The 26,492-nt window shown below is 41.8% G+C and overlaps 1 protein-coding gene across 1 annotated transcript; it reads left to right on the top strand.

Moving 5' to 3' along the window:
- The first annotated feature begins 9,014 nt into the window (after window positions 1-9,014).
- On the top strand, window positions 9,015-26,387 carry LOC124034115 (elongation of very long chain fatty acids protein 7-like). Its single transcript, XM_046346861.1, has 8 exons — window positions 9,015-9,213; window positions 17,831-17,919; window positions 18,273-18,463; window positions 18,727-18,807; window positions 19,139-19,195; window positions 21,948-22,053; window positions 24,172-24,308; window positions 24,436-26,387. The coding sequence occupies exons 1-8, from the start codon at window positions 9,194-9,196 to the stop codon at window positions 24,697-24,699; spliced, it is 945 nt and encodes a 314-aa protein (XP_046202817.1). The 5' UTR covers window positions 9,015-9,193; the 3' UTR covers window positions 24,700-26,387.
- Window positions 26,388-26,492: the final 105 nt, after the last annotated feature.

The raw sequence follows: 26,492 nt of genomic DNA, 5'->3' as shown, positions 1-26,492 counted from the left end.
TTCTGCATGCAGTCTCAATTTGGTGTTTGTCCCATTTTCTTTATTGGCGTAATGTAACAATGTACCTATTGCAAATGGAATGATTCATTAACAATATATTTTAAAAAGTGTCATTTAGCAGACGATCTTATCCAATGCGACTGTTATGGGATTATATCAAAATCCTTAAAGGTAATAAATATTGTCACAGACAGGATCACCAGTAACAACAATAATCAAGGGTTTGGGGGGATGGGGTTGTATTAGAAATTTAAATCAATAAGAAAATAAATAATTAGGTAAGACTTGGTTGGTCTGTCACTAGGCAGGTTTCCATTGACCCAGGTTTAAAACGACAAAACAATGTCACATTTCCAAAGCTCGACATTGTTTATTTGTTCGACGGGTGGGTTTTCTTTTGTGTGTAACTCTCTGTATTGTGACAATGTTGATGGAAACGGTGTTTTTTTTCTTCAAATAAATGATGATTGCCGAATAATTAAAAGGTACGCGGGGCTTGGCACGTGATGCCAAGCTTGCTAAATAAATGTTTCAACTGTAAAAATAAATGTTTCTTTGCAGGACACGGATTGTCCTGACATTCAAGGATGCCTGAATTGCTTCGCCTTGCTTTCTGGTTGGCTGGATGCACGTTTCCCCGTCCAATTATTTCATATCGACAGTTGTGCAAGTTTCACCATGGCACTGGCCGTGGCGATACGTTGGCACGTGAGAATTATTTGAAAATGGCAAAAAGTACATTCTTACATTCTATCCATTCTGGCTTCTGCGAGCAACCCGAGACAAGAAACAGATAGGTGGGAGGGCATACAGGATGTCGGGAAATGTATTAATGGGCAATTTCCCTAAATGGATAATGGAAACACTTCAACCACTATTTTTTTACAAGAAAGTCGTTGGGGTGGTTTGACGTCATTATCTCCAGCTGTTTTTTATAGCCACACAACAGTTCAAAGGAAAAGCACCTTAGCGGACAATTGTCACATCTATTTTATATGTCAACTATCCAAATGTCAACAAAAACATCACTGGACAAGTTCATGGAAACGTTGCTACTCCTGTCCCTCATTTTGTGTCAGGCAGCAATGTTGTGCGCTGCCAACCCCACAGCTCTCTACATCCTCCCCCAACAGGATGGGTAGCCTATTCTCATCACAGAGGTCGTGGAAACCTGTATTGTTCTTTGTGTTACTCTGGACATGTAGGAGAATCTTGCATAACTCCGCATGCAGGGTTTCAAATGGGGTGTTTGTCCCATTGTATGAAATCTTGTTTCGCAAGTGGACCCAATACCTCACCGCCATAAAAAGCAATTGGTCCAATGATACATTCAGATCGTTTTAGATGCATTTTAATAGGCATTTCAACTAGAATGTGTTTATTAATGGTGTAGAATACCCTGCATGTTTTTTTTTATCTCAGTTCAGTCACTGCCTAATTTAGACATTTCAGCTTTTCATTTGTAATTCATTTGTAAAAATGTAAAAAACATAATTCCACTTTGACATTATGGGGTATTGTGTATACGCCAGTGACAAATAAAATCAATTTTCAATTCAGGCTATAACACAGCAAAATGTGGAAAAAGTCAAGGGGTGAGAATATTTTCTGAAGGCACTAAGAATTTACAGTGTTATCAGCATATCAATATTATGTTCATTCATTATCAATACCTTATGCGTGTTCATGTAAATCGGCTCACGTGCAGTCATATTGTTCCTAAGATGAACCAAGGTCTCTGAGACCTGGATCGTATTCATTAGTGCCCATTCTAGCGAACCATAGCAAACATTTTTGCGATGGAAAACCCAGTAGGTCCCTTCCTGTTTCGACCAGTTTGCTTCCGTTTGGTTCCAAATGAATACAACCCTGGCCACATATTCTGCCCACATTATCAGGATCCTGACAATGTTATCAGTAGATAGCTGACGCCTTATCAGTTTATGGTATATAGTCGGCACAGATAATCTGACATGGCAAGGAACACTGTAGCCGTCCACTAATGTTAATCAGAGGAAATACTAGTTATGTTGTTAGTCTACCCACCTAATGCCGTACTTATTGTAGTGTTTCAAATTGTATTGGATGTGTATATTTTTGTAATTACAGGGCTCATTTGTAAAACAGACCTTGGTTTCAGCAGGACTCCCTGTCAAAAGGAAGGTTAAATTAAATAAAAATGTAAGTTGTAAGAATGTGGCAGCGCAACTTGTCAGAGTTATTTTTTTCATTAGAAAGAACACACAGTTCTGGAATTAATTTTTGCTTCTTATCTTTTTTAGTTGAAGTAGGCTAATGCTACTTACACCACCTCAAATGATTGGCAGGTTTGAACTTCTATTGTTTGTTTCCGTTGTTCTCTCCCCGGATAAAGATTGTCATTGTTTTGAGTCTACTGTTTCATAAAGGTAGACACTGCTGTAATACCTTTTGACTTCCTCCTGCCATCAACACTTGAGTGACAGGATACTTCCTCAACATGTTTCTTTCCACTTGACTACCTTGGCTAATTTAGGACCAAATTCTAACATGAGGTACTTTTCTGCATACAGTGCATTCGGAAAGTATTCAGACCACTTGACTTTTCCCACATTTTGTTACAGCCTTGTTCTAAAATGGATTCAATATTTTTTTTATTCTCATCAATCTACACACAATACCCCATAATGACAAAGCAAAAACAAGTTATACATTTTTGCAAATGTATTAACAAAAAAAAAAAAAAAATAGAAATATCACATTTACATACGTTTTCAGACCCTTTACTCAGTACTTTGTAGAAGCACCTTTGGCAACGATTACAGCCCCGAGGCTTCTTGGGTATGAAGCAACAAACTTGGCACACATGTATTTGGGAAGTTCCTCCCATTATTATCTGCAGAACCTCTCAAGCTCTGTAAGGTTGGCTGAGGAGTGTCGCTGCACAGCTATTTTCAGGTCTCTCCAGAGATGTTCGATCATGTTCAAGTCCAGGCTCTGGTTGGGCCACTCAAGGACATTCAGAGACTTGTCCCGAAGCTGCTCCGGTGTCATCTTGGCTGTGTGCTTAGGGTCGTTGTCCTGTTGGGAGGTGAACCTTCACCCCAGTCTGAGGTCCTGAGCTCTCTGGCGCAGGATTTCATCCAGGATCTTTCTGTACTTTGCTCCGTTCATCTTTGCCTCGATCCTGACTAGTCTACCAGTCCCTGCTGCTGAAAAACATCCCCACAACATGATGCTGCCACCACCACCATGCTTCACCGTAGGGATGGTGCCAGGTTTCCTCCAGACGTGACGCTTGGCATTCAGGCCAAATAGACCAATCTTGGTTGCATTAGACCAGAGAATCTTGTTACTCATAGTTGGAGAGTCCTTTAGGTGCTTTTTGGCAAACTCCAAGCGGAATGTCATGTGCCTTTTACTGGGGAGGGGCTTCCATCTGTACCACTAAAGTGCTGCAAAGATGGTTGTCCTTCTGGAAGGTTCTCCCATCTCCACAGAAGAAGTCTGGGGCCTTTTCAGAGTGACCATCAGGTTCTTGGTCACCTCCCTGACCAAGGCCTGTCTCCCCCAATTGCTCAGTTTGGCAGGGCGACCAGCTCTTGGAAGAGTCTCGGTGCTTCCAAACTTCTTTCATTTAAGAATTGTAACAGCATTCGTCTGTTGAAGAAAGAGAGTCGGACCGAAATGCAGCATGTAGGTTACTCATGACTTTAATGAAATAAATCGCGGTACATGAAATAACTGAATACTAAATACAAAAACAACAGAACGGAACGTGAAACTAATTACAGCCTATCTGGTGACTACAACACAGAGACAGGAACAAACACCCAAAGCATACAAAGCGAAACTCAGGCTGCCTAAATACGGTTCCCAATCAGAGACAACGAAAAGCACCTGACTCTAATTGAGAATCGCCTCAGGCAGCCAAGCCTATACCACACCCCTAATCAGCCTTGATCCCAAATAATACAAACCCCAATACGAAACACAACATATAAACCCATGTCACACCCTGGCCTACCCAAACATATAACAAAAACACAAAATACAATGACCAAGGCGTGACAAGAATGATGGAGACCACGGTGTTCTTGGGAACCTTCAATGCTGCAGACATTTTTGGTACCCTGTGCCTCAACACAATCCTGTCTCGGAGCTCTACAAGACAATTCCTTCGACCTCATGGCTTGGTCTTTGCTCTGACATGCACTGTCAACTATGGGACCTTATATAGACAGTTTTGTGCCTTTCCAAATCATGTCCAATCAAGTTGTAGAAACATCTCAAGGATGATCAATAGAAACAGGATGCACCGGAGCTCAATTTCGAGTCTCATAGCAAAGGGTCTGAATACTTATGTAAATAAGGTATCTGTTTTTTTTATTTTTTATATAAATTTCTTGAAACCTGTTGTCATTATGGGGTATTGTGTGTAGATTGATGAGGAAATGTATTTAATCAATTTTAGAATAAGCCTGTAATGTAACATAATGTGGAAAAAGTCAAGGGATCTGAATACTTTCTGAATGCACTGTAAGCTTCCTTTTTTTGTGTCCAGAGAGCTCCATTTTTATGTCATCTGACCAGAGCACAGCCTGGAGTTTGATAAACTCAATGGCACTTGGATTAGAACTGGTTCTATGGTCAGATGACATGGAAATATACCTCTTTGTCTACGCACACCAGTGGTGGGTTTGGCATCAAAATGGAAGCATACCTGTATGCAGACAAATAACTCATACCTAGAGTAAAATATGGTGGTGGATCTTTGATGTTACGGTGCTGTTTTGCTTCCACTGGTCCTGGGATCCTGTGTAAGGTCAACGGCATCATGAACACCAAGTACCAGGACATTTTAGCCCAAAACCTGGTTGCCTCTGCCGGGAGGCTGACACTTGGCCACAAGTGGATCTTCCACCAAGACAATAACCCCAAGCACTAATCAAAATCCACAAAAATATTTTTTTGCAATGGCCATCTGTCTTCAGACATGAATCCCATTGAAAACCTGTGGTTTTGGGCTGCTCTTATGGCAGCCCATAAGAGCAGCTGAAGGATAACAAGGATCCGGAAAGGTTCAGTATGGAGGAATGGTCTAAGATCCCTCCCAACGTGTTCTCCAGGGGGAGGATGCTAGAGTATTGAAAACAGGGTGCCAATAATTTTGACCCTTATCTTTTATTACTTTTTAAACAAAATCTCTTTCTCTGAGCAATTGTATTGGTATAAAATAATTTCCCCCCTTTTTTTGTGTGCGTACAATACAGCTCAGTATTTGTATTATTTATTTTTATAGTCTTTTTTGCTCAACTTTATCAAGGGTGCCAATAGTTATGGACCTGACTGTATATGGCTCTGGCCAGTAATTAAATAGCAGAGAGTATTGATACCCAGGTTAAAGCACTGCTCTCCTCTGTGTGTCCAGGGGGGTACCAATGACCAGCGGGGATAAAGCATAACATCCTATCCTGGGTTCCTGTTCTCCGACCCCAGACATGAAAGAAGGGCCAGCCACCAAGAAAGTAGGAGGCTGAATAAGCAGGAACAATTGAAAAACGTTTGGGGGATGGTAGGTCCCTGTTCTCATTCTAAAATTCAATTGCATTAGCCAAGCTAATAGACAGACCTCTATTAGGGACTTATTCTTTGATTCCAGTCACAACAATGCAGACCAACCAAGCCTTTGTGCACACAGGAATGAGATCATAGGGGTTGTGGCTTGTGCTGCACCTTACTCGGGTAACCAGGTGCACGCACACACAGACACACACACATGCTGCCTCACCTTGGCTACATTTCCCAGGTACTGATAAAATTGTGTGTGTAAGTATCTCAAGCCACCTCCCTATTCAGCTTCACTGGTTTTTATATTTAGCTTTGGAAACGGAATGATATATTATTAAACATGTATTTATCCAGGTGCATCAATTAAGAACAAATTATTATTTACAATGACTGCAATTGCTTGCACTTAGGAAATGTATGTAATGCTTTCCTGATTACCTAAACACATTCACTCAAAACAACAAAGGAGGTATTTTTCTGTTCCAGGGTGGGAGCCAGGCTACGGTGTACCCTGCTTTTGAAGATGCATGGAGTCGTGATGAGGACTGATGCATAAACACACCTACCTGTACAATTGGCCCAGCGGCATCCGGGTTTGGCCGGTGTAGGCCGTCATTGTAAATAAGAATTTGTTCTTAACTTACTTCCCTAGTTAAACAAAAGGTTCAATATTGTTTTTAAATCTACATTTAATGTGGATGATTACGGATAATCATGAATGAATCAGGAATAATGATGAAAAATAAAGTTAGACAAGACATGCTAACCTCTCACCATTACCAATCACATTTATTTGGGGAATGACATTTATGCCTCAAACATTCTTACTCATCATTATTCACGATTCATTCATGATTATCCATAATCATGGTAGCATCCACATTAATGTATACGTTTTCAGAAACATAATTGTAATCTTATAATAAAAGTTTCTCCAAAATAACACATTACGTTATTTACCATTCATTTCTATGAATGGCTATGAATATGGGACCAAATACTAAACTTGACAAAATTTAATAGACTATAAAGGGAATTTGTCCAAATTCTTATGACACCGTCAAATGGGGGGACTAGATAGATAAAGTTCTTTAATTTCTAAATGGTATAACAGATATGTAATAAAAAATACCCTCAAATAAAAGGTGATATATTGCACTGTCCCTTTATAGGAAACATTGGATCTCAAATACTGGAGTATAGAGGCAAATTAAATGTTTTCGCTTCAATGTCCTAATAAATATGTAGGGGGATTAAGAATATAATCATGGTGCTACTGAAGACTTCTCTCAAACTACAAATGCAGTTTAACACCTACTGTGGTGTTAGAGAATAAACCTTAACAGAATTTGAATGTCTGTTGTAATAACTGATTTATCATTTAAAGATTTTACACAAAAATGGAAATGTATAGCGTTGGTGATTGTCGAATGCAACAGGTGTAGAAATGCTTACTTACAAGCCCTTAACCAACAATGCCGTTTTAAGAAGAAAAAAAGTGTTAAGAAAGTATTTACTAAATAAACTGAAGTAAACAGTAAATAAATAAAACGAAAATAGAAAAATAACAAATAATAAAAGAGCAATAATAAAATAACAAGGCTATATACGGGGAGTACTGATACAGAGTTCATGTGCGGGGGCACAAGTTAGTCGAGGTAATATATATACATGTGGGTAGTGGTAAAGTGACTATACATAGATAAACCTATGGATGGGCACCTGCATTGTACATTGAGATATAGAATCTGTGGTGTTCATATCAGCTTTCCATTATTCCAATGATGAGCAGAGTAAAACCAGCAGAACTGGAGCCAAACCAGTCCTCAAAGCCTCTTTGAACATGAAGCTCAAGAGACACACCTTTCTGTCATCCATTCACACACAAATGTGTCAGTCAGCCATGTTTCTGTCTCTCTCTTGCCCCTCGGACATTTGCATTATTTATTCTGTCCTCGTTGTTTTAGCTGAAATCAGCACTGCATTGGTGTTGCCTCCTACTGGCAGCTTCATGTTTACGTAGGAATACCTATAACCTGTAGGATACCCTACTACACTTAAACAGATCAAGTGCTTTGCACTGTCAGTCCTCTGTCTAAACATGTTGGCCAAATGTTTGCAGTTTGATTGATTTGACATGTGTTCCTTATGCTTGTATATCATTCCACTGTGCTTGAGATAGACCTGGAGGTGATTGTTGAAGTATGTAAGTGACTGATCGCAAAATATGGGTCATCATACATAAAAATGATTATAATAATAGGAGTGATTGATATTCCGGTTCTAATGTACGTCTTTAACCTTCTTTGATAAATGAGGATTTAGCCAATCCGTTATAAAAACCAGTATACATACAAGAAGTATACAAACAGACAATGAAAACATACGCTAGGGGGTACAACAAATGACAGATTATACAAAGACCTTAAAAGAAACACACATTGATTGTTTTAACAGCTTTTCTAATTAGAAGAATGGAGAATGGTCTTAATGTACTGCTCAAATTCCTTATAGAAACATGGATGTTTTTTTTATTAGTGAATTTACATTTATGAATATGACATTTTTCAATTAGCACAATTAGATTGGAGGTAAAATTGTTTTTCTTTATCCTTCTGATGGTTAAGGAAACTGAGCAGCACATTCTCCCATGAAAAACAAAAGTAATCAAGAATATTAACAATTATAAAACTATGAATATCTTAACATATATATATATATGCAAAACTGTTTCTGGATTCTCACCACAAAGAGTACAGTTAATGTTTTTTTGAGTTTCTTCAGGTAATGATTCGCAGGGTAATATTTCTGGATCATTCTGAAAGAGACCTCTTTGAACTTGTTAACAAGCAGGTATTTGTGTGGTAATAACCAGACTTTTTTCGAACAGATATTATTGACAAATGTATTCCAGTAAATTGTGACATAAGGATTGGATACAATATCTCTTTGAAATAAAGCAGGTATAGATAGATCTGTTGTTCTGAGGGAGCAAGGAGAAACACATTTTTCCTATTGAAGAGTCAACTGGATTAAGGGAGGGTAGGTCAAGAAGGTGAGGTCTGGTTACACCTATAAACAACATGAGAGTTCCAGATGGAATAGCATCAAAGACTATGGCGAACTCTAGGTGTAACAGGGATATTGTAACGTGATACAAATTTCCTCATAATTGAGTAACAATCATGCATTAAAAAGCTGACTCACCAGCAGGATATTATTGAGCCAGTTGTCTTTGAAAAACAGATAATTTTGTAGGAATCTTATCAATGTTATTAGTTACAAAGTAACAAAACTGAAGCCACCAAAATGGGAGAAGATATAAAGAGGGATTAAATTCCAAATTGAAGTTGGATTCTTTAAGAAATGTTTAGCACAGTTTATCTTAAAAATATTATTCAAAGTTCATAACGACAGGTTTCCCCAATGTTGCCAATCCGTTTCGACCGGTTTCTCGAAGAAAGCAAACGTCAGGCTCATTCCCCGCCCTCTTTCCGTATCAACGCACAGCAGTTACACAGGGAGGGGACTATGGGACTCTTTTTGCAAATTGCTAGAGTTTGACACCCCATTCGTCAAACGCTCACAGCTGACCCACTGGCAAAAGCACTGGAGGAGAAGTAACGTAGGACGGAGTAGTAGGATGCTCTCACAAAATTGGAGGTTTGTGAATAAGGCTATGTTACGGCATTGATACACTGAATAATAACTTTACTCCAGCAGTATACACTGGGAGGCTGTCATATTACCGTATGTGATAGGCTAAACATCTTTTTGGGATGCCTGTTTTTTCTGTGTTGCTGCAGCGCTGAACGATTCCTGTTTTCATCAGGTCTCGTGCCAGTTCTCTAGGGCTGGTTGACATGGGCGGGTGATGAGTCTTGACCGACGAGTTACTACCGGGATTACTATGACGGAATTCCTTTCTGTGAAGACTAATTGCATAAAACATCTTAAGTGTTCCATTAAGGAATAACTTCCTCATACCTAAGGGTGTTGCATAGAGCCCCTCAAACAGTTCCTTAAGTAAGGACATCATTTAAGGGTTTTACGGTAGTTTGAAGGCAGGTACGGCAAGAAAGACTGCGGGTACCATGGAGACTACTTGAATTACTTACTGAAGGTCTTGTCAACGAGATCGCAAAATAGAACTTCTGCGTTCAAGAAAGGAGAAACGAATTGATTCCCGAAGATATTAAACCATTTATTTTAGTTCTCAACTTGTTTCTATTACTTTCTAGCACGTCAAGCTAATTAAGAGTAGGTAGCTTTGTAGGGGCTTGGATTATGCACCTTCCATTGTTTAGCTAGCTAACTGGTGACTGTATTCCTTTTGAAATCAGGGCAGAAGAAAGCGACATTCATCTCCACAAATGCATGTTTACATTGATATCCATACTGAATGATTCAGTTAAGGGACATAATGGGCACCCTTAACTTGATCACTTAATTTAAGGGGGTAATTCCCCCGAAAATGTTTTGTGCGACTGATTTAAAGTTCAGGAAATACACGTAAGACGTTTTATGCTACTGGGCCTTATTTGAGTACTTAAATGCATGCATTCTCACTTGAAGTAATCACTCACTGATTTTACGTGTCTGGAGAGGTGACAGTAAGGGTTCCCCTTTCACCAACCCAGTCCTGTATTTAAATAGACAAGTATCTCAAGACCAGTTTGTTTTTGTATGAACCTCCGAATCCTTCCAAGTCCCTATGCAATCTATACTTTAAAAAATGACATTCATAAACCCTTACTTTATTTCAGTAGCTGAAATAAAAGATGCCAGAAATGTTCCAAGCTAATTTAGGTCCCTGATAGTGAGCATTTCTCCTTAGCAAAAAATAATCCATCCACCTGACTGGTGTGGCATATCAAGAAGCTGATTCAACAGTATGATCGTTGCACCTTGTGCTGTGGAAAAAAGGCACAACACAATGCCTCAGATGTCTCAAGTTTTGAGGGATGGTGTAATTGGCATGCTAACTGCAGGGATGTCCACCAGAGCTGTTGCTATAGAATGTCATGTTAATTTCTCTACCATAAGCTGCCTCCAACATCATTTTAGAGAATTTGGCTTCCAACCAGTCGCAGACCACGTGTATGGTGTCATGTGGGCAAGTGGTTTGCTGACGTCAATGTTGTGAACCCATGGTGACAGTGGGGTTATGGTATAGGCAGGCATAAGCTACAGACAACAAAGACAATTGCATTTTATTGATGCCAATTTGAATGCACAGAGATACCGTGACGAGATCCTGAAGTCCATTGTCATGCCATTATTCCGCCTTCATCACCTCGTGTTTCAATTCCTGGAAGCTGAAAATGGCCCAGGTCTTCCATGGCCTGCATTCTCACCAGACATGTCACCCATTGAGCGTGTTTGGGATGCTCTGGATCGACGTGTATGACAGCGTGTTCCATTTCCCGCCAATATCCAGCAACTTTGCACAGCCATTGAAGAAGACTGGGAGAACAATCCACTGGCCACAATCAACAGCTTGATCAACTCTATGTGAAGGAGATGTCGCAAATGAAGCAAATGGGGGTCACACCAGATACTGACTGGTTTCCTGGATTTCCCCTCATTGTCTAAGATTTAAAGATGTGGGTCAAAAAGAAAATACAAGTATTATCAGTCTTTTGGGGGTAAAGGACAGTCTATCGGTGTCTTTGCTAGCTAGCACACAATGTCCTTCGCTAACACCTGCTGAACATCTGCCCTCACCGTTGTTAACAGAACTGTGGGAAAGTAGTGCCCAGCAGGCGGGGGTTGAAGGAAACAGTTTACCGTGTCCTAGCTAGCTACCTATCCTGCCTGCTGTGTACCGACGCACACAATGTCTTTCGCTCCTGCCTGCCAAACACCTGCCGTCGTTGACAGACCTGCAGGAAAGCAATGCCCAACAGGTGGGGGAATTGTTACACTTCTCAGCCCATCCAGCTTTACACTCGTGTCCCCCAGAGTCCGGCTAGTACATAAAGCATCCTCCATTCAGGCTGCAAAGGTGTCGGGTCCTCCTCAACTCGATTTAATGGCCCGCCTGCCTAAAAGAGCTGGGAAAATATGCATACTGTCATAATAAAACACCATTTTTCAGCACCATTTTCATGGGTAAAAAAGACTGCTGCACTGAAAAGAGTGTACAACATCTAGAAGTTGTCCGAAAATAGTGGTGGAAAATTGTTTTATTAAGACGGTCCGCTTATTTTCCCTGTCAAATCGAGTTAAGGAGGAAACTGACACCTTTGCAGCCTGAATTTATGTAGGATTATTTATTTATGTACAAGCAGGCTGCCAGGGGGACATGAGTGTTTAGCTGCCTGGGCACATTAAAGTCAGACGCAGATGACAAATTATGTCAAAGGAATATTAGTGCCATCTGGTGGCCAGTTGGACTAGCTTCATCAGGGTCCCTTACAAAAAATGATTGCCGTTTTGAAACTGCAATAAAAGTGCAGTAACTGCAGTCGAATGTGTTATTTTGGAAGCAGTCATTGCAGAATAACTGCAGTTGAACTGAAAATTACTGCAGTTAAAAAATGTGTATTTTGGACACTGTATTTGCAGCATACTGCAGTTATACTGCACTCTGACTGCAATCTTTTTTTGTAAGGGGTGGGAGCTGTCAGACAGGAAAGGTGTCAATTGCATAAACTGAAATTAACATGTGAAAGCTTGTGTGTGTGTGTGTCTTATAATGGTGTCACCATGTCAACCAAAGGTTTGAATGACTCAGACATCCAGTGCTATCCCATTGTGTGGCACCACACCTTATCAGTGAAACAGGAAACCTGCATGACCTGTAAAGTGTTGTGTAGATCCACATGGTAGTGCAGTTTGCCCAAGGAATCACCTAATTTTATTATGTTGATCTTATGTTATGTTGATGCCATTAGTGTTTTTTTTTTTTTCACCTTTTATTTAACCAGGTAGGCCAGTTGAGAACAAGTTCTCATTTACAACTGCGACATGGTCAAGATAAAGCAAAGCAGTGTGACACAAATAAAAACACAGAGTTACACATGGAATAAACAAACGTACAGTCAACACAATAAAAAAGTATATATACAGTGAGTGCAAATGGCGTAAGGAGGTAAGGCAATAAATTGGCCATAGTAGCGAAGTAATTAACACTGGAGTGATGGATGTGCAGATGATGTGCAAGTAGAAATACTGGTGTGCAAAAGAGCAAAAAAAGTAAATAAAAACAATATGGGGATGAGGTAGGAAGTTTGAATGGGCTATTTACAGATGGGCTGTGTACAGCTGCAGTGATCGGTAAGCTGCTTAGATAGCTGATGCTTAAAATTAGCGAGGGAGATATAAGTCTCCTACTTCCATGATTTTTGCAATTCGTTCCATTCATTTGCAGCAGAGAACTGGAAGGGAAGTCGGCCAAAGGGGGTCTTTGCTTTGGGGATGACCAGTGAGATATACCTACTGGAGCGCATGCTACGGGTGGGTGTTGTTATGGTGACCAGTGAGCTGAGTTAAGGCGGAGCTTTACCTAGCAAAGACTTGTAGATGACCTGGAGCCAGTGGGTCTGGCGACGATTATGTAGTGAGGGCCAGCTAGCGAGAGCATACAGGTTGCAGTGGTGGTATATGGGGCTTTGGTGACAAAACGGATGGCAGAGTGTTTGAGGCTATTTTGTGAATGACATTTTCGAGGATCGGTAGGATAGTCAGTTTTACGAGGGTATGTTTGGCAGCAAGAGTGAAGGAGGCTTTGTTGCTAAATAGGAAGCCAATTCTAGATTTAATTTTGGATTGGAGATGTTTAATATGAGTCTGGAAGGAGAGTTTACAGTCTTGCCAGACACCTAGGTATTTGTAGTTGACCACATATTCTAAGTCAGAACCGTCCAGAGTAGTGATGCTAGTCTGGCAGGCAGCGATCGGTTGAAGAGCATGCATTTAGATTTACTACCATTTAAGAGCAGTTGGGGGCCAATGAGTCTTCTATGGCTTTGAAGCTTGTTTGCAAGTTTGTTAACACAGTGTCCAAAGAAGGGCCAGATGTATACAGAATGGTGTCGTCTGCGTAGAGGTGGATCAAGGAATCACCTGCAGCAAGAGCGACATTGTTGATATATACAGAGAAAAGAGTCGGCCCGAGAATTGAATCCCTGTGGTACCCCCATAGAGACTGCCAGAGGTCGAACAACAGGCCCTCTGATTTGACACACTGAACTCTATCTGAGAGTAGTTGATGAACCAGGTGAGGCAGTCATTTGAGAAACCAAGGCTGTTGAGTCTACCAATAAGAATACAGTGATTGACAGAGTCTTGGCCAGGTCGATGAAGACTGCTGCACAGTACTGTCAATTATCGATGGCGGTTATGATATCATTTAGTACCTTGAGCGTGGCTGAGGTGCACCATTGACCAGCTCGGAAACCGGATTGCACAGCGGAGAAGGTACAGTGGGATTCGAAATGGCCAGTGATCTGTTTGTTAACTTGGCTTTCGAAGACTTTAGAAAGGCAGGGCAGGATGGATATTGTTCTGTAACAGTTTGGGTAGAGAGTGTCACCCCCTTTGGAAGAGGGGGATGACCGTGGCAGCTTTCCATTCTGTAGTAATCTTGGACGATACGAAAGAGAGTTTGAACAGACAGTTAATAGGGGTTGTAACAATGGAGGCTGATAATTTTAGAAAGAGAGGGTCCAGATTGTCTAGCCCGGCAGTAGTAACATTACTTGCCCTCAGCTCAACTCAAGTGATTTCAAATAAAAATGTATTGGTCACATACACATGGTTAGCAGATGTTTTGCGAGTGTAGCGAAATGCTTGTGCAATGTCTAACAAGTGTTATTTAACAATTCCACAACAAATACCTAATACACACAAATCTAAGTAAAGGAATGGAATAAGAATATATAAATATATGGATGAGCAATGACAGAGCTGCATAGGCTAAGATGCAATAGATAGAATACAGTATATACATATGAGATGAGTAATGCAAGATATGTAAACATTATTAAAGTGCCTAGTGTTCCATGTATTAAAGTGGTCAATGATTTCATGTCTGTATGTAGGCAGCAGCCTCTCTGTACTAGTGATGGCTGTTTAACAGTCTGATGGCCTTGAGATAGGAGCTGTTTTTCAGTCTCTCGGTCCCGGCTTTGATGCACCCGTACTGACCTCGCCTTCTGGGTGGTAGCGGGGGAAACAGGCAGTGGCTCGGTGGTTGTTGTCCTTGATGATCTTTTTGGCCTTCCTGTGACATCAGGTGGTGTAGGTGTCCTGGAGGGCAGGTAGTTTGCCCCTGGTGATGCATTGTGCAGACCTCACCACCCTCTTGAGAGCCCTGCGGTTGTGGACGGTGCAGTTGCCGTACCAGGCTGTGATACAGCCCGAGAGGATGCTCTCAATTGTGCATCTGTAAAGGTTTAATGGTTTTAGGTGACAAGCCAAATTTCTACAGCCTATTGAGGTTGAAGAGGTGCTGTTGTGCCTTCTTCACGACGCTGTCTGAGTGGGTGGACCATTTCAGTTTGTCTATGATGTGTACGCCGAGGAACTATCTTCACCACCTGGGGGCAGCCCGTCAGGAAGTCCAGGACCCAGTTGCACAGGGTGGGGTTGAGACCCAGGGCCTCAAGCTTATTGATAAGCTTGGAGGTTACTATGGTGTTGTATGCTGAGCTATTGTTAATGAACAGCATTTTTACATAGGTATTCCTCTTGTCCAGATGGGATAAGACAGTGTGATGGCGATTGCATCGTCTGTGGACCTATTAGGGCGGTAGTCATTTAGTTCAGTTACCTTTGCACTCTTGGGTACAGGAACAATGGTGGCTTTAATGGATGTACGTTTTATACAGGGAAACCTGGTGCTTAATCATGTACAGCCAGTTCAGGGCATATCCAGTAGGCTTACTTGTACTCGTATCTAAATTATACAGGTAAATCTAGTGTTGAATGGCCCATGAATCATCCCCTTGTCTGGGTGAAGTGATGGCCCTGGGGATTTGTGCCGTTAAAGGGAGCTGCTCCACTAAGACGATAGCATTTTCCCGTTTGAGCAGAAGCCCATCCTCTCTCCTCCTTGACCCGGTAACCGAGGAGTGAGGAAATTCGTTAGTAGGCAAACAGAAGACGGTCCTCCCCACTTCGATAGCCTCCTTTTGGCGAGGAAGCACAAGTGTATCCTACCGGAGTTCTTCACCGAAGAGTTTAGAAATCTGCCACACCCCCTTTGAATCAACTATTGTTTTCTCGAAGGAGAAAGCATGCAAACATTTAAAAACGATATGCTACTTATCTATTTATCAAAGTAATTTGTTTTGATCACTATATACATATTTTGGGGGATTCCACCCTGTGAATTTCATTTGTCTTAATAGACCAATAAGAAATAGTTCCAAACATCTGCCAATAACTACTAGTTTTTAGTTTTCCTCTTCCCCCTCAAGCAAAATTCTTGCGTGAGAAATTGCTCTTTGCTAAGAAGCTAGAAGCTTTTGTTTCTTTTTGACCATTTTAATTTAAAAATATCACATTAAGGTACTTAATTTTTAACCATAAATGATTTGATATTGAGATAAAAACGGTTGCATTGGACTTTTTCTCCCCAAAACCAGTATTCTCCCCAAAGCTCAATATTTAACTTTTTGGGCGACCTGAACAATTTCACATAGAAATGTGAGCTATAGATCTCACTCATTGCCAGGTCTAAGAAATGGTAGATCTGTTCTATGTGTGCTATTTCTGTGCTTCCTGTAAAGGTTCCTTTTTGCATCAAACAGCTGAAAATACAATATTTTTGGTTATGGAAAATATATTTCACGGCGTTTTAGATGGTACAATGATTCGCTACACTATACTTGCTTGTTTTGTCACATTAACTGAAATTAGGCAAACTATCAGAATTTTATCAACCAGGAAATGGCAGAGCGATATCTGTATAATGCACCTTTTTAAAGCCTACTTATCTTGGAAGTTTCAAATGGCAGGCTTTGCTAGATAACCCTGTGTATCCCGTAGTCTGGAACTTTCTACACAGTCTGTTCTGTTGGATTTTGTAGACTGCGGGTTTGAGTTGGAGAAGTCTCTTCTCAACGACAAGCAGCGCACAGTACTTGTTTGTATTTTGGAATACTTTTAAGTAAAGTACTTCCAAAAGACTGAATTTATAGTTTCAGACATGTAGGATGATCTTGCATTGTGTGGATCTGTAGAATCGGTAGGTTTCTTGGTGTCTCCAGTGATGGGAAAGAGACCAAGGGTTCAGCCCGTCTTCCTCCCTCCACCCTTCCAGGTTGTAATTGTATTGAATAGAGAGATGTCAGGACAGTAACCCTAGCCTCATGTAGCTGTTCTCTGTGAATGCCATTTATCCTTAGCTCCCTCCCGGTTAATAATGGGTATCATTGGTTGACCGATCCAGTGTTGCTCCTTAATCTGTCTGTGTGGATCCTAATCTTCCCTCCCGCCAAATTCTGTTGTACGACTAATAGCCCATGTAGTCCTACTCAACATCTTCCCATCCAAGATGACCTGCATTCTAAATATCAGTTTACCTTTCCCAAAGCTGACGTTAGTTGTATAACAGAATTATTATAGTATTGTCTTCATTATAATGACTGTCCCTGTGTGCACGTATGCCACACACTCCAGTGAATGAGTGCTTTGCTGTTCCCTGCATGCTGACTGTCTGTATTTCCAACTGGCACCCTATTCACTATTTAGTGCACCAGAACCCTATGGGTGAGGAAGCCTGACTGATGGCCATTGTACTGTCAACACTCCATCCCTTGTCTTCCAATGAGATACTGACCAAGAGGAGAGAGCGAGATGCTGATTGGACTCATTTCACTTCAACAATACAGCCTTTCATTCAGGGCTGGTATTATTGTATATGGCCCATCCACTTTGGTCACAGAGTATTTGAATATGGTGCTTATTTGTTAGAGGGAAATGGGGTGATCTAGAACATGCAAATGTTATGACCATTTAAGTCAAGAGAGTAAGATTGAAATTGAAGGGATGTTATTTCAGGTGGATCATCCCGTCCAAGAAAACTACTGTAGGACTGCCTGAACGTCTACATCTGATCTCTGGGTTAGTGCTATACGGAATGCTTGGGACATCCGTACCCTTAACCCTTACCGTAACCCTGACCTAACCCGAACTCTTTTACATTTCTACTTCAATTGGGTGTCGTCATAGTTGGATGTCCCAAGGATCCCGGATAGCAAGAACCACTGTTCTTACCTCTGTCACAGCACTGATCTCTAACCTCTTACCTGTGTGTGTCCTCCTCCAGGACGGCTACAGGAGCTCAGAGAGACATGGAGTTCAGGGATCTAACGGCCAGGGCCGGACTCTGGTATGAAAACTTCATGAAGAATGCAGGTGAGGATCCATCACTAACTGCTGTCCAGCGACGCATAGATTTTTAGTTTTGGTATTAAAAAGGTAAATGTTCAATTCCAGTGGAAGCCAGAGAATAATGCATAAAAGCCTTATGCAACATTCTCTTCCATTGTGTTACTTGGTGGAAACGGACAGATATAGACTCTTCATCGAGCCATGGTTGGTCTTTTGGGGTTGATGAAATGGTGCTGATAATTACAAGCCATGGGAATCGACTCTAAATCTACCCTCTTAAACTTGTTCATATTGGTGCATCTCAGTTGAATGGTTGGCTAGATAGCATGATGTATTGAGTTATGCTGAATCACACTCAACCCTTCTCTGCTTTCCAGACCCCAGGACAGAGGACTGGTTTCTCATGTCATCGCCGCTCCCCCAAACCATAATAATCGTGGCGTACATCTACTTTGTCACCCGGCTGGGGCCCAGACTCATGGAGAACCGCAAGGCTTTCCAACTCAAAGAAATTCTCATTTTCTACAACTTCAGCGTGGTCGCCTTGTCCCTCTACATGTGCTATGAGGTGGGTCTCTTTCTCAATGGACTTCTGACAGGCTCTAGTGTTTGTTACTGCCTCATCTAGCAATATGATCTTGTTTAGCAAAAAAACTCAACCACCGTGGTTTCCACTTTGTAATACTTTCCACTACATTCTTTAGTTTCAATGTGGAGACGGTGCGTTTCAGTTGGCGTCTAGTCTTTGTTTAAAGGAGAGCAAGCGCAACGACAACTGTGTTGTGATTAGGAGTCTGTTGATTTGAATGAATTGTCTCTTACTGTATGTAGTATGTGATGTCGGGCTGGGGGACGGGCTACACGTTCCACTGCGACCTAGTGGACTACTCGGACTCGCCGCAGGCATTGAGGGTAAGAGTGCTAGAATGTGAGCAACCTGCTATACAGTACAGGAAGACATCTTCAAACTACTAGTTCTGGTAGTTCCTTTGTCTCTATTAACACCCATTCACCTGTGGATTCCTCCACTGACTCTAGAATGCTAACAAACTTTTGGAACAAAGAATCATTGAGAGCAGGCCATTCCATAGCCGTGACTCACACCACGTTTTCTGTGTTGCATAATGTCATTAGTCGTGTGGTGAGGCCTGTTAGGTCACCACCATTTTGAATTGGATGGTTTTGCTTATCTGTAAGAAATGTAATTATTCCTGTCTTGCTAACCTCGCTCTCCTCCTTTTAGATGGCTGGGACCTGTTGGCTCTACTACTTCTCAAAGTTCATAGAGATGTTGGACACAGTAAGCTGATTCCCTTTAGTACAGCTTTCTGACTGTCTGTGTCTCGCTTGTTCAGTTGTCTGTTTTTTTCTTTGTCCCAATGCAGCTGTTTTTATATCAATATGAAATCATCTCTGGGTAGCAATCAAGTACCTTACTGTACTTGAAGCAGGAAGCACCAGTGACTAGATCAATACAAAAGTGGTCAGATGAAGCATATGCTAAGTTACAGGACTGTTTTGCTAGTACAGACTATAATATTTTCCGGAATTCTTCCTATGGTATTGAGGAGTACACCACATCAGTCATTGGCTTCATCAATAAGTGCATAAATGACTTTGTCCCAACAGTGACCATTTCTACATACCCCAACCAGAAGCCATGGATTACAGGCAACACCCACACTGAGCTAAAGGCTAGAGGCTGCTGCTTTCAAGGAGCGGTACTCTAACCCAGAAGCTTATAAGAAATCCCGCTATGCCCTATGATTTACCATCAAACAGGCAAAGCGTCAATACAAGACTAAGTTCGAATTGTACAAATTCGAACTCCCACGTGGCAGGGCTTGCAAACCATTACAGGCTACAAAGGGAAGCACAGCCGAGAGCTGCCTAGTGACACGAGCCTACCAGACGAGCTGAACTACTTAAATGCTCGCTTCGAGGAAAATAACACTGAAACCTGCATGAGAGCACCAGCTGTTCCAGAAGACTGTCCGCAGCCGATGTAAGGCCTTTTAAACAGGTCAACATTCACAAGGCCGCAGGGCCGGACGGATTACCAGGATGTGTGCAGCGAGCATGCGCTGACCAACTGGCAAGTGGCTTCACTGACATTTTCAACCTCTCCCTGTCGGGGTCTGTAATACCAACATGTTTTAAGCAGACCACCATAGTCCTTGTGCCCAAGAACATTAAGATAACCTGCCTAAATGACTACCGACCCGTAGCACTCACATCTGTAGCCATGAAGTGCTTTGAAAGGCTGGTCATGGCTCCCATCAACACCATTATCCCAGAAACCCTAGACCCACTCCAACTTTCATACCGCCCCAACAGATCCACAGATGATGCAATCTCTATTGCACTCCACATTGCCCTTTCCACCTGGACGAAAGGAACACCTACATAGGAGTGCTATTCATTGACTACAGCTCAGTCTTCAACACCATAGTGCCCTCAAAGCTCATCAATAAGCAAAGAACCCTGGGACAAAACACCCCCCTCTGCAACTGGTCTTCCTCACAGGCCGCTCCCAGGTGGTAAGGGTAGGTAGCAACACATCCGCCACGCTGATCCTCAACACAGGGGCCCCTCAGTGGTGCTTGCTTCGTCCCTGTTCACTCATGACTGCACGGCCAGGCATGACTCCAAAACCATCACTAAGTTTTGCCGAAGACACAACAGTGGTAGGTCTGATCACCAACAATGACGAGGCAACATATAGGGAGGAGGTCAGGCTGGCTGTGTGGTGCCTGGACAACAACCTCTCCCTCAACGTGATCAAGACAAAGGAGATGATTGTGGACCTCAGAAAAAGGAGGACCAAGCATGCCTCCATTCTTATCGATGGGGCTGTAGTGGAGCAGGTTGAGAGCTTAAAGTTCCCTGCTGTCCACATCACCAACAAACTAACATGGTCCAAGCACACCAAGCTAGCCGTGAAGAGGGCACGACACAGCCTATTCCCCCTGAAGAGATTTGGCATGAGTCCTCAGATCCTCAAAAGCTTCTACAGCTGCACCATCGAGAGCATCCTGACTGGTTGCATCATTACCTGGTATGGAAACTGCTTGGCCTCCGACCGCAAGGTACTACAGAGGGTAGTGCGTACAGCTTAGTACATCACTGGGGCCAAGCTTCCTGCCATCCAGGACTCCAAAAAATAGTCAGAGACTCCAGCCACCCTAGTCATAGACTGTTCTCTCTGCTACCGCATGGCAAGTATTACCGGAGCACCAAGTCTAGGTCCAAGAGGCTTCTAAACAGCTTCTACATCTAATGAAATGGCTACCCAGACTATTTGCATTGCCCCCCCCCCCACTCTTCCTCTTTTACACCACTGCTACTCTCTGTTTTTATCATCTTTGCATTGTCACTTTAATAACTCTACCTACATGTACGTATTACCTCAACTAACCGGTGTCCCCACACATTGACTCTGTACCGGGATCCCCCTGTATATAGTCTCATTGTTGTTATTTTACTGCTGCTCTTTAATTACTTTTTACTTTTATTTCTTATTCTTATCTGTATTTTTTTTACCTGCATTGTTGGTTAGGGGCCCGTATGCAAGCATTCCACTGTTAGGTCTACACCTGTTGTATTCGGCGCATATGACAAATACAATTTGATTTGATTTGTAATGTAGATTTCCATTCATTTGAGCAAAAATAGCTTTTTTGCTAAATTACTTCTCAAGCAATAATTTTACTAGGACTGTCTGTAAGTGGTCTGAGTGGGGAGAGAGAAACTGAAAAATAGCTGTTATTGGCAAAGCGGTTTGGAACGCTCTTTATTGGTTTATTCACCTATCTACACCATGGAAAGCAGACCCCCCCCCCCCGTTCAAATCTGCTGATTTAGAAGGTCCTGTGTAGATTGTATTTTCAACCAGCAACTTTTTAGGAAATTACACTGATCACATTTTTTCAGACTTTTACAGTGTTAGTTTCATTAGCTGTTGTACAATATGATATAAACCACAGGAAAAAAATGAATTTTGACTGCACTGGGCCTTTAAGTTAAATGGCTGAATTCTCCCTTTCTTTCAGATCTTCTTTGTTCTGAGGAAGAAGAACAGTCAGGTTACGTTCCTCCATGTCTATCATCACTCTATCATGCCCTTTACCTGGTGGTTTGGGGTCCGGTTCGCTCCAGGTACAGTATACAAGGGCTTGAATTGGTACAGTGACTGTATTAGCACATTGGTGTCATAACTCCTAATGGATTATACCAGCAGATTAGTGATGGTCTCTACCAGGAAAATGTCAGTATACATTAAGCATGTTGTCTTCCTTAGTAGCTGTTGTCAAATTGGAACACAGAAACATGGCCACTTAGGGATAGCATTGCCTTATAGCAGTTATTCCCAAACTGGGGTGCGTGTACCTTCAGGGGTACGCGCAATGCCGTCGGGGGTACGCCCAATAAAAATGTGATTCACATTAAAAAAGTGTTTATTTTTTTCCAAATGTTTTTTTTTTCTTCTAACAGTTCATTTATATTTTCCAACAGGGCTATACATTTGTGTGAGTTTTTTTCTCACCAGAGTGGCCTCGTTTCACTGCCAAAAATCAAATTAAACCATCTAGTGTTCAGCGAAATAACAACACAATGTCAAATACAGTCAAATAATTAACATCCAATCACATTAACTGTTACTCTCTCGCGGGAATTCCACTAACGGTCCGTATGTGGCCAAACGTGACTGCTGCTCATGTTGGTATCTGTACTGATGATGCAAAAGCCATGACAGGAAGACAAAGTTAACCATCTTCACTGTAGTGTCCAAAATAGTATTTCAAGCTGTCATGCATTCCTTTGGCAGCAAGAGCCTTTCGTGGATGCTGCAGTGTACCCAAGTGTTAACACTCCAGTTAACTTTGTCTTAATCATAGCCTCACTGGCAAGCAGTTGCTCCCGACAACACTTGGGTACACTGCAGCATCCACGAGAGGCTCTTGCTGCCAAGGGAATGCCTGACAGCTTAAATACTATTTTGGACACTACAGTGAAAATGGTTAACTTTGTTAGAGCAAGGCCCCTGAACTCTCGTGTATTTTCTGCACTATGCAATGATATGGGCAGCGACCATGTAACGCTTTTAAAACATACAGAAGTGCCCTGGTTATCAAGGGGCAAAGTATTGACACGTTTCTAAAATTGAGAGACAAACTTAAAAGTTTTCTTTACTGACCATAATTTTCACTTGTCCGACCGCTTGCATGATGACGAGTTTCTCACACGACTGGCCTATCTGGGTGATGTTTTTTCTCGCCTAAATGATCTGAATCTAGGATTACAGGGACTCCCTGCAACTATTCAATGTGTGGGACAAAATTGAGGCTATGATTAAGGAGTTAAGGAGCTCTTCTCTTCTCTGTCTGCATTAACAAGGACAACAGACAGGTCTTTCCATCATTGTATTATTTTTTTGTGTGCAAATGAACTCAAGCTTACGGACAATGTCAAATGTGATATAGCGAAGGACCTGAGTGAGATGGGTGCGCAATTACGCAGGTACTTTCCCGAAACGGATGACACATACAACTGGATTCATTATCCCTTTCATGTCCTGCCTCGGGTCCTCTTACCGATATCTGAACAAGAGAGCCTCATCGAAATTGCAACAAGTGGTTCTATGAAAATTGAATTTAATCAGAAGCCACAGCCAGATTTCTGGGTTGCCAAATAGTGTTCTGCCTTGGCAAATCGCGCTGTTAAAACACTGATGCCCTTTGCAGCCACGTACCTATGTGAGAGTGGATTCTCGGCCCTCACTAGCATGAAAACTAAATACAGGCACAGACTGTGTGTGGAAAATGATTTAAGACTAAGACTCTCCAATTACAACCCAACACTGCAGAGTTATGTGCATCCTTTCAAGCACACCCTCTCATTAACCTGTGGTGAGTTATTCACAATTGTCAATGAACAAATAAGGTTTTATATGTAAAGTGGTTAAATAAAGAGCAAAATTATTGATTTATTATTTGCGCCCTAGTCCTATAAGAGATCTTTGTCACCTCCCACGAGCCGGGTTGTGACAAACTCATTCTTATGTTTAATAAATGTATCGTATAGTGTGTTTGTGGCAGGCTTACAATGATGGCAAAAAAAAAACATTTTTGAGAGTGCACTGACCCTGGTGCTACAGTGGGTACGCAGCTGGAGGTTGAATGTTTTGAAGGGGTACGGGGACTAAACAGTTTGGGAACCACTGCCCTGTAGTACAAAACAAAATCCTAACTGCCAATTGCTCATCTCGTCCTCTAGGTGGCCAGGGGACATTCCATGCCCTGTTGAACTGTGTGGTCCATGTCATCATGTACTCCTACTACGGCCTGTCTGCCCTGGGCCCCGCCTACCAGAAGTACCTCTGGTGGAAGAAGTACCTCACCACCATTCAGCTGGTACGTACTGCACTAGACTAGTGTGGGAGTTGAAATTGAATTTGAATCAGAAGTCATATGTTTTTATGAACAAGGATAGGATTGTTAAAAACAAGTCATATTTGACCTTCCTCTGTCTGTCCTCCAGATCCAGTTTGTGATCGTTACCACCCACATCTGGCAGTACTTCTTCATGAAGGACTGTCCCTACCAGTTCCCCATCTTCATCTACATCATTGGCCTCTATGGCCTGGTCTTCCTCCTCCTCTTCCTCAACTTCTGGTACCACGCCTACACCAAGGGCAAGAGGCTTCCCAAGGTACTTCAGGCCAAAACCTGGGCCCACCCCTACAACAAAACCAACGGCGAAATAACCAATGGGAATGGTTTCCACTGTGACAAGGATAAGTGACAGGAGATCAGTCAATCAGGCTCAGGATCAAGGGTCAATCTCATTTGAATATGAGCCTATTCATGAACTGAAATTAGACATGGAATTTAGAATTTAGAGTACTGGGGTGTATTCACTAGGAACCAAACGGATAGGTACCTACGTAAATTTGTCTACTAGAAACGGTCTTTTTCCATTTGGCGTAAACGGTTTCCATTGCAACATTTTTTGGACTATTGATTTCATCCCAGGTTAGGTATGCAGGAGTTTTGTTTTCCAGTATAAAAGTCAGTGCACTATTGAACTCAAAGAGAATTGACCCCTCACCTTTGGACCTTCTGATATTTTATTTTATTTTCTCTCTGCTACAGCAATCTCAGAGTTATGAACCAAAGCTCTACTGGACTTTTTGTATTAGATATTTTAAACTTTTATACCTGTGCTTTTCTTTCCTGTTCAGGGTGAAAGCACAAGTTGAGTGTTTTCTTATTATTTTTTTATAAACAGATAGTTGATGTTAGACATGTGTTAGGTTAGTCAATGTTGGGGCAGTTCAGTAGCTTTGTCCCACCAGCCCAAATTACCTTTGCCGTTTAGAGTTGGTGCTGAACCTCTCTAGCTTAGGCTGTAGAATTCAGCTTTATAATGTGACCTTGATTTCAGCTGGTTTCTATATTTCAATACCTGTACTTTAAAAAATAATGTTAATACATTTTCTATGCATTTAATTGTAAACAATTTGTATATTCTGCTACTGAAAGCAGGATTTGATCTGTCTTGAGTACGTGAGCCATCCTCCATAGTTGAGGCCTGATGTATTTCCTGGGTCTGGTCACATGGCTGGGAAAAACTCTGGGCCCTACCCATAGTATACCTGTAATGGTGGAAGGATTCAGGATAACAATTTTGCCAGTAAGAACCGATGTTTACATGTATACTGAGTGGAGTGTATTGGTGTTGACCCCCCCCCCCCCCACACCTTTTCATCAATGCTGCACCCATTTCTCTCTGGTTTGAGTCACAGCCTCTACTGGTGCTGAGAAACTTTGGAAGCCAACCTGCTCCTACTGTTAAGGAGCTGTAGGCCGACTTGAATCTCATTGAAATCTGTCTGTATTATGTCCAACAGAAGTGACGGTGTGACATTTGAAGCCAGAGAGAAAAGTGTAGCAACTGTTCTTGCAGGAACCGGAGCAGAGTGCACATTTCACTTTAGCTCTGTCGCAAGCAAAGAACGACACATTAAAAAAAAAAAATGATTAAAAAAAACTGTAGCCATTGTTTACCACTGCATGCATATTAGTTGTATATCCACTCTTCCAAATTGAGTTCAGTGCTTATGCCATGCGTATGACAGTTAGTATGCTTTCTCACTGGGTGTGTTCACATTTTGGTTTTCGCCTCCGAGCTCTGCTCAACTGGTGATTGAGGACACAGCATTAGCTAAGTGTAGGATGGGCCTCCACAGGTGTAGTAAAACCCCAGTGCCTGGGGTGTAGGCTGAGTCCAATAAGCAACAGCGATCTAGCTGATTTGAAATGTATTTGCTGATGTTAGCTCTAGTGTGAGCGTGTTATCCACCACGGGTTACTGTTCAGTGCCTTTGTCTAAGCCCCTCCGGCCGTGATGCCACTAATTCTGTATAAAAACTCATGTGTAAAGTCATTATTTTTGTATTTATATAAAAATAAATGCTGTTTTATACATCACCTGTGTTATATTATTGGGGCTTAGTTTGTAGCAGTTCAAATATTTGCTTCTGCATTTGTTTTGACAGTTTTCAACAGTCATTCACCCATAACCAATACCGGATA

The sequence above is a fragment of the Oncorhynchus gorbuscha genome, linkage group LG04 (genome assembly GCF_021184085.1).
Source record: "Oncorhynchus gorbuscha isolate QuinsamMale2020 ecotype Even-year linkage group LG04, OgorEven_v1.0, whole genome shotgun sequence".
NCBI lineage: Eukaryota > Metazoa > Chordata > Actinopteri > Salmoniformes > Salmonidae > Oncorhynchus > Oncorhynchus gorbuscha.
The sequence above is the reverse complement of the archived record's forward strand: the minus strand, read 5'-3'. Positions and strand labels throughout refer to the sequence as shown.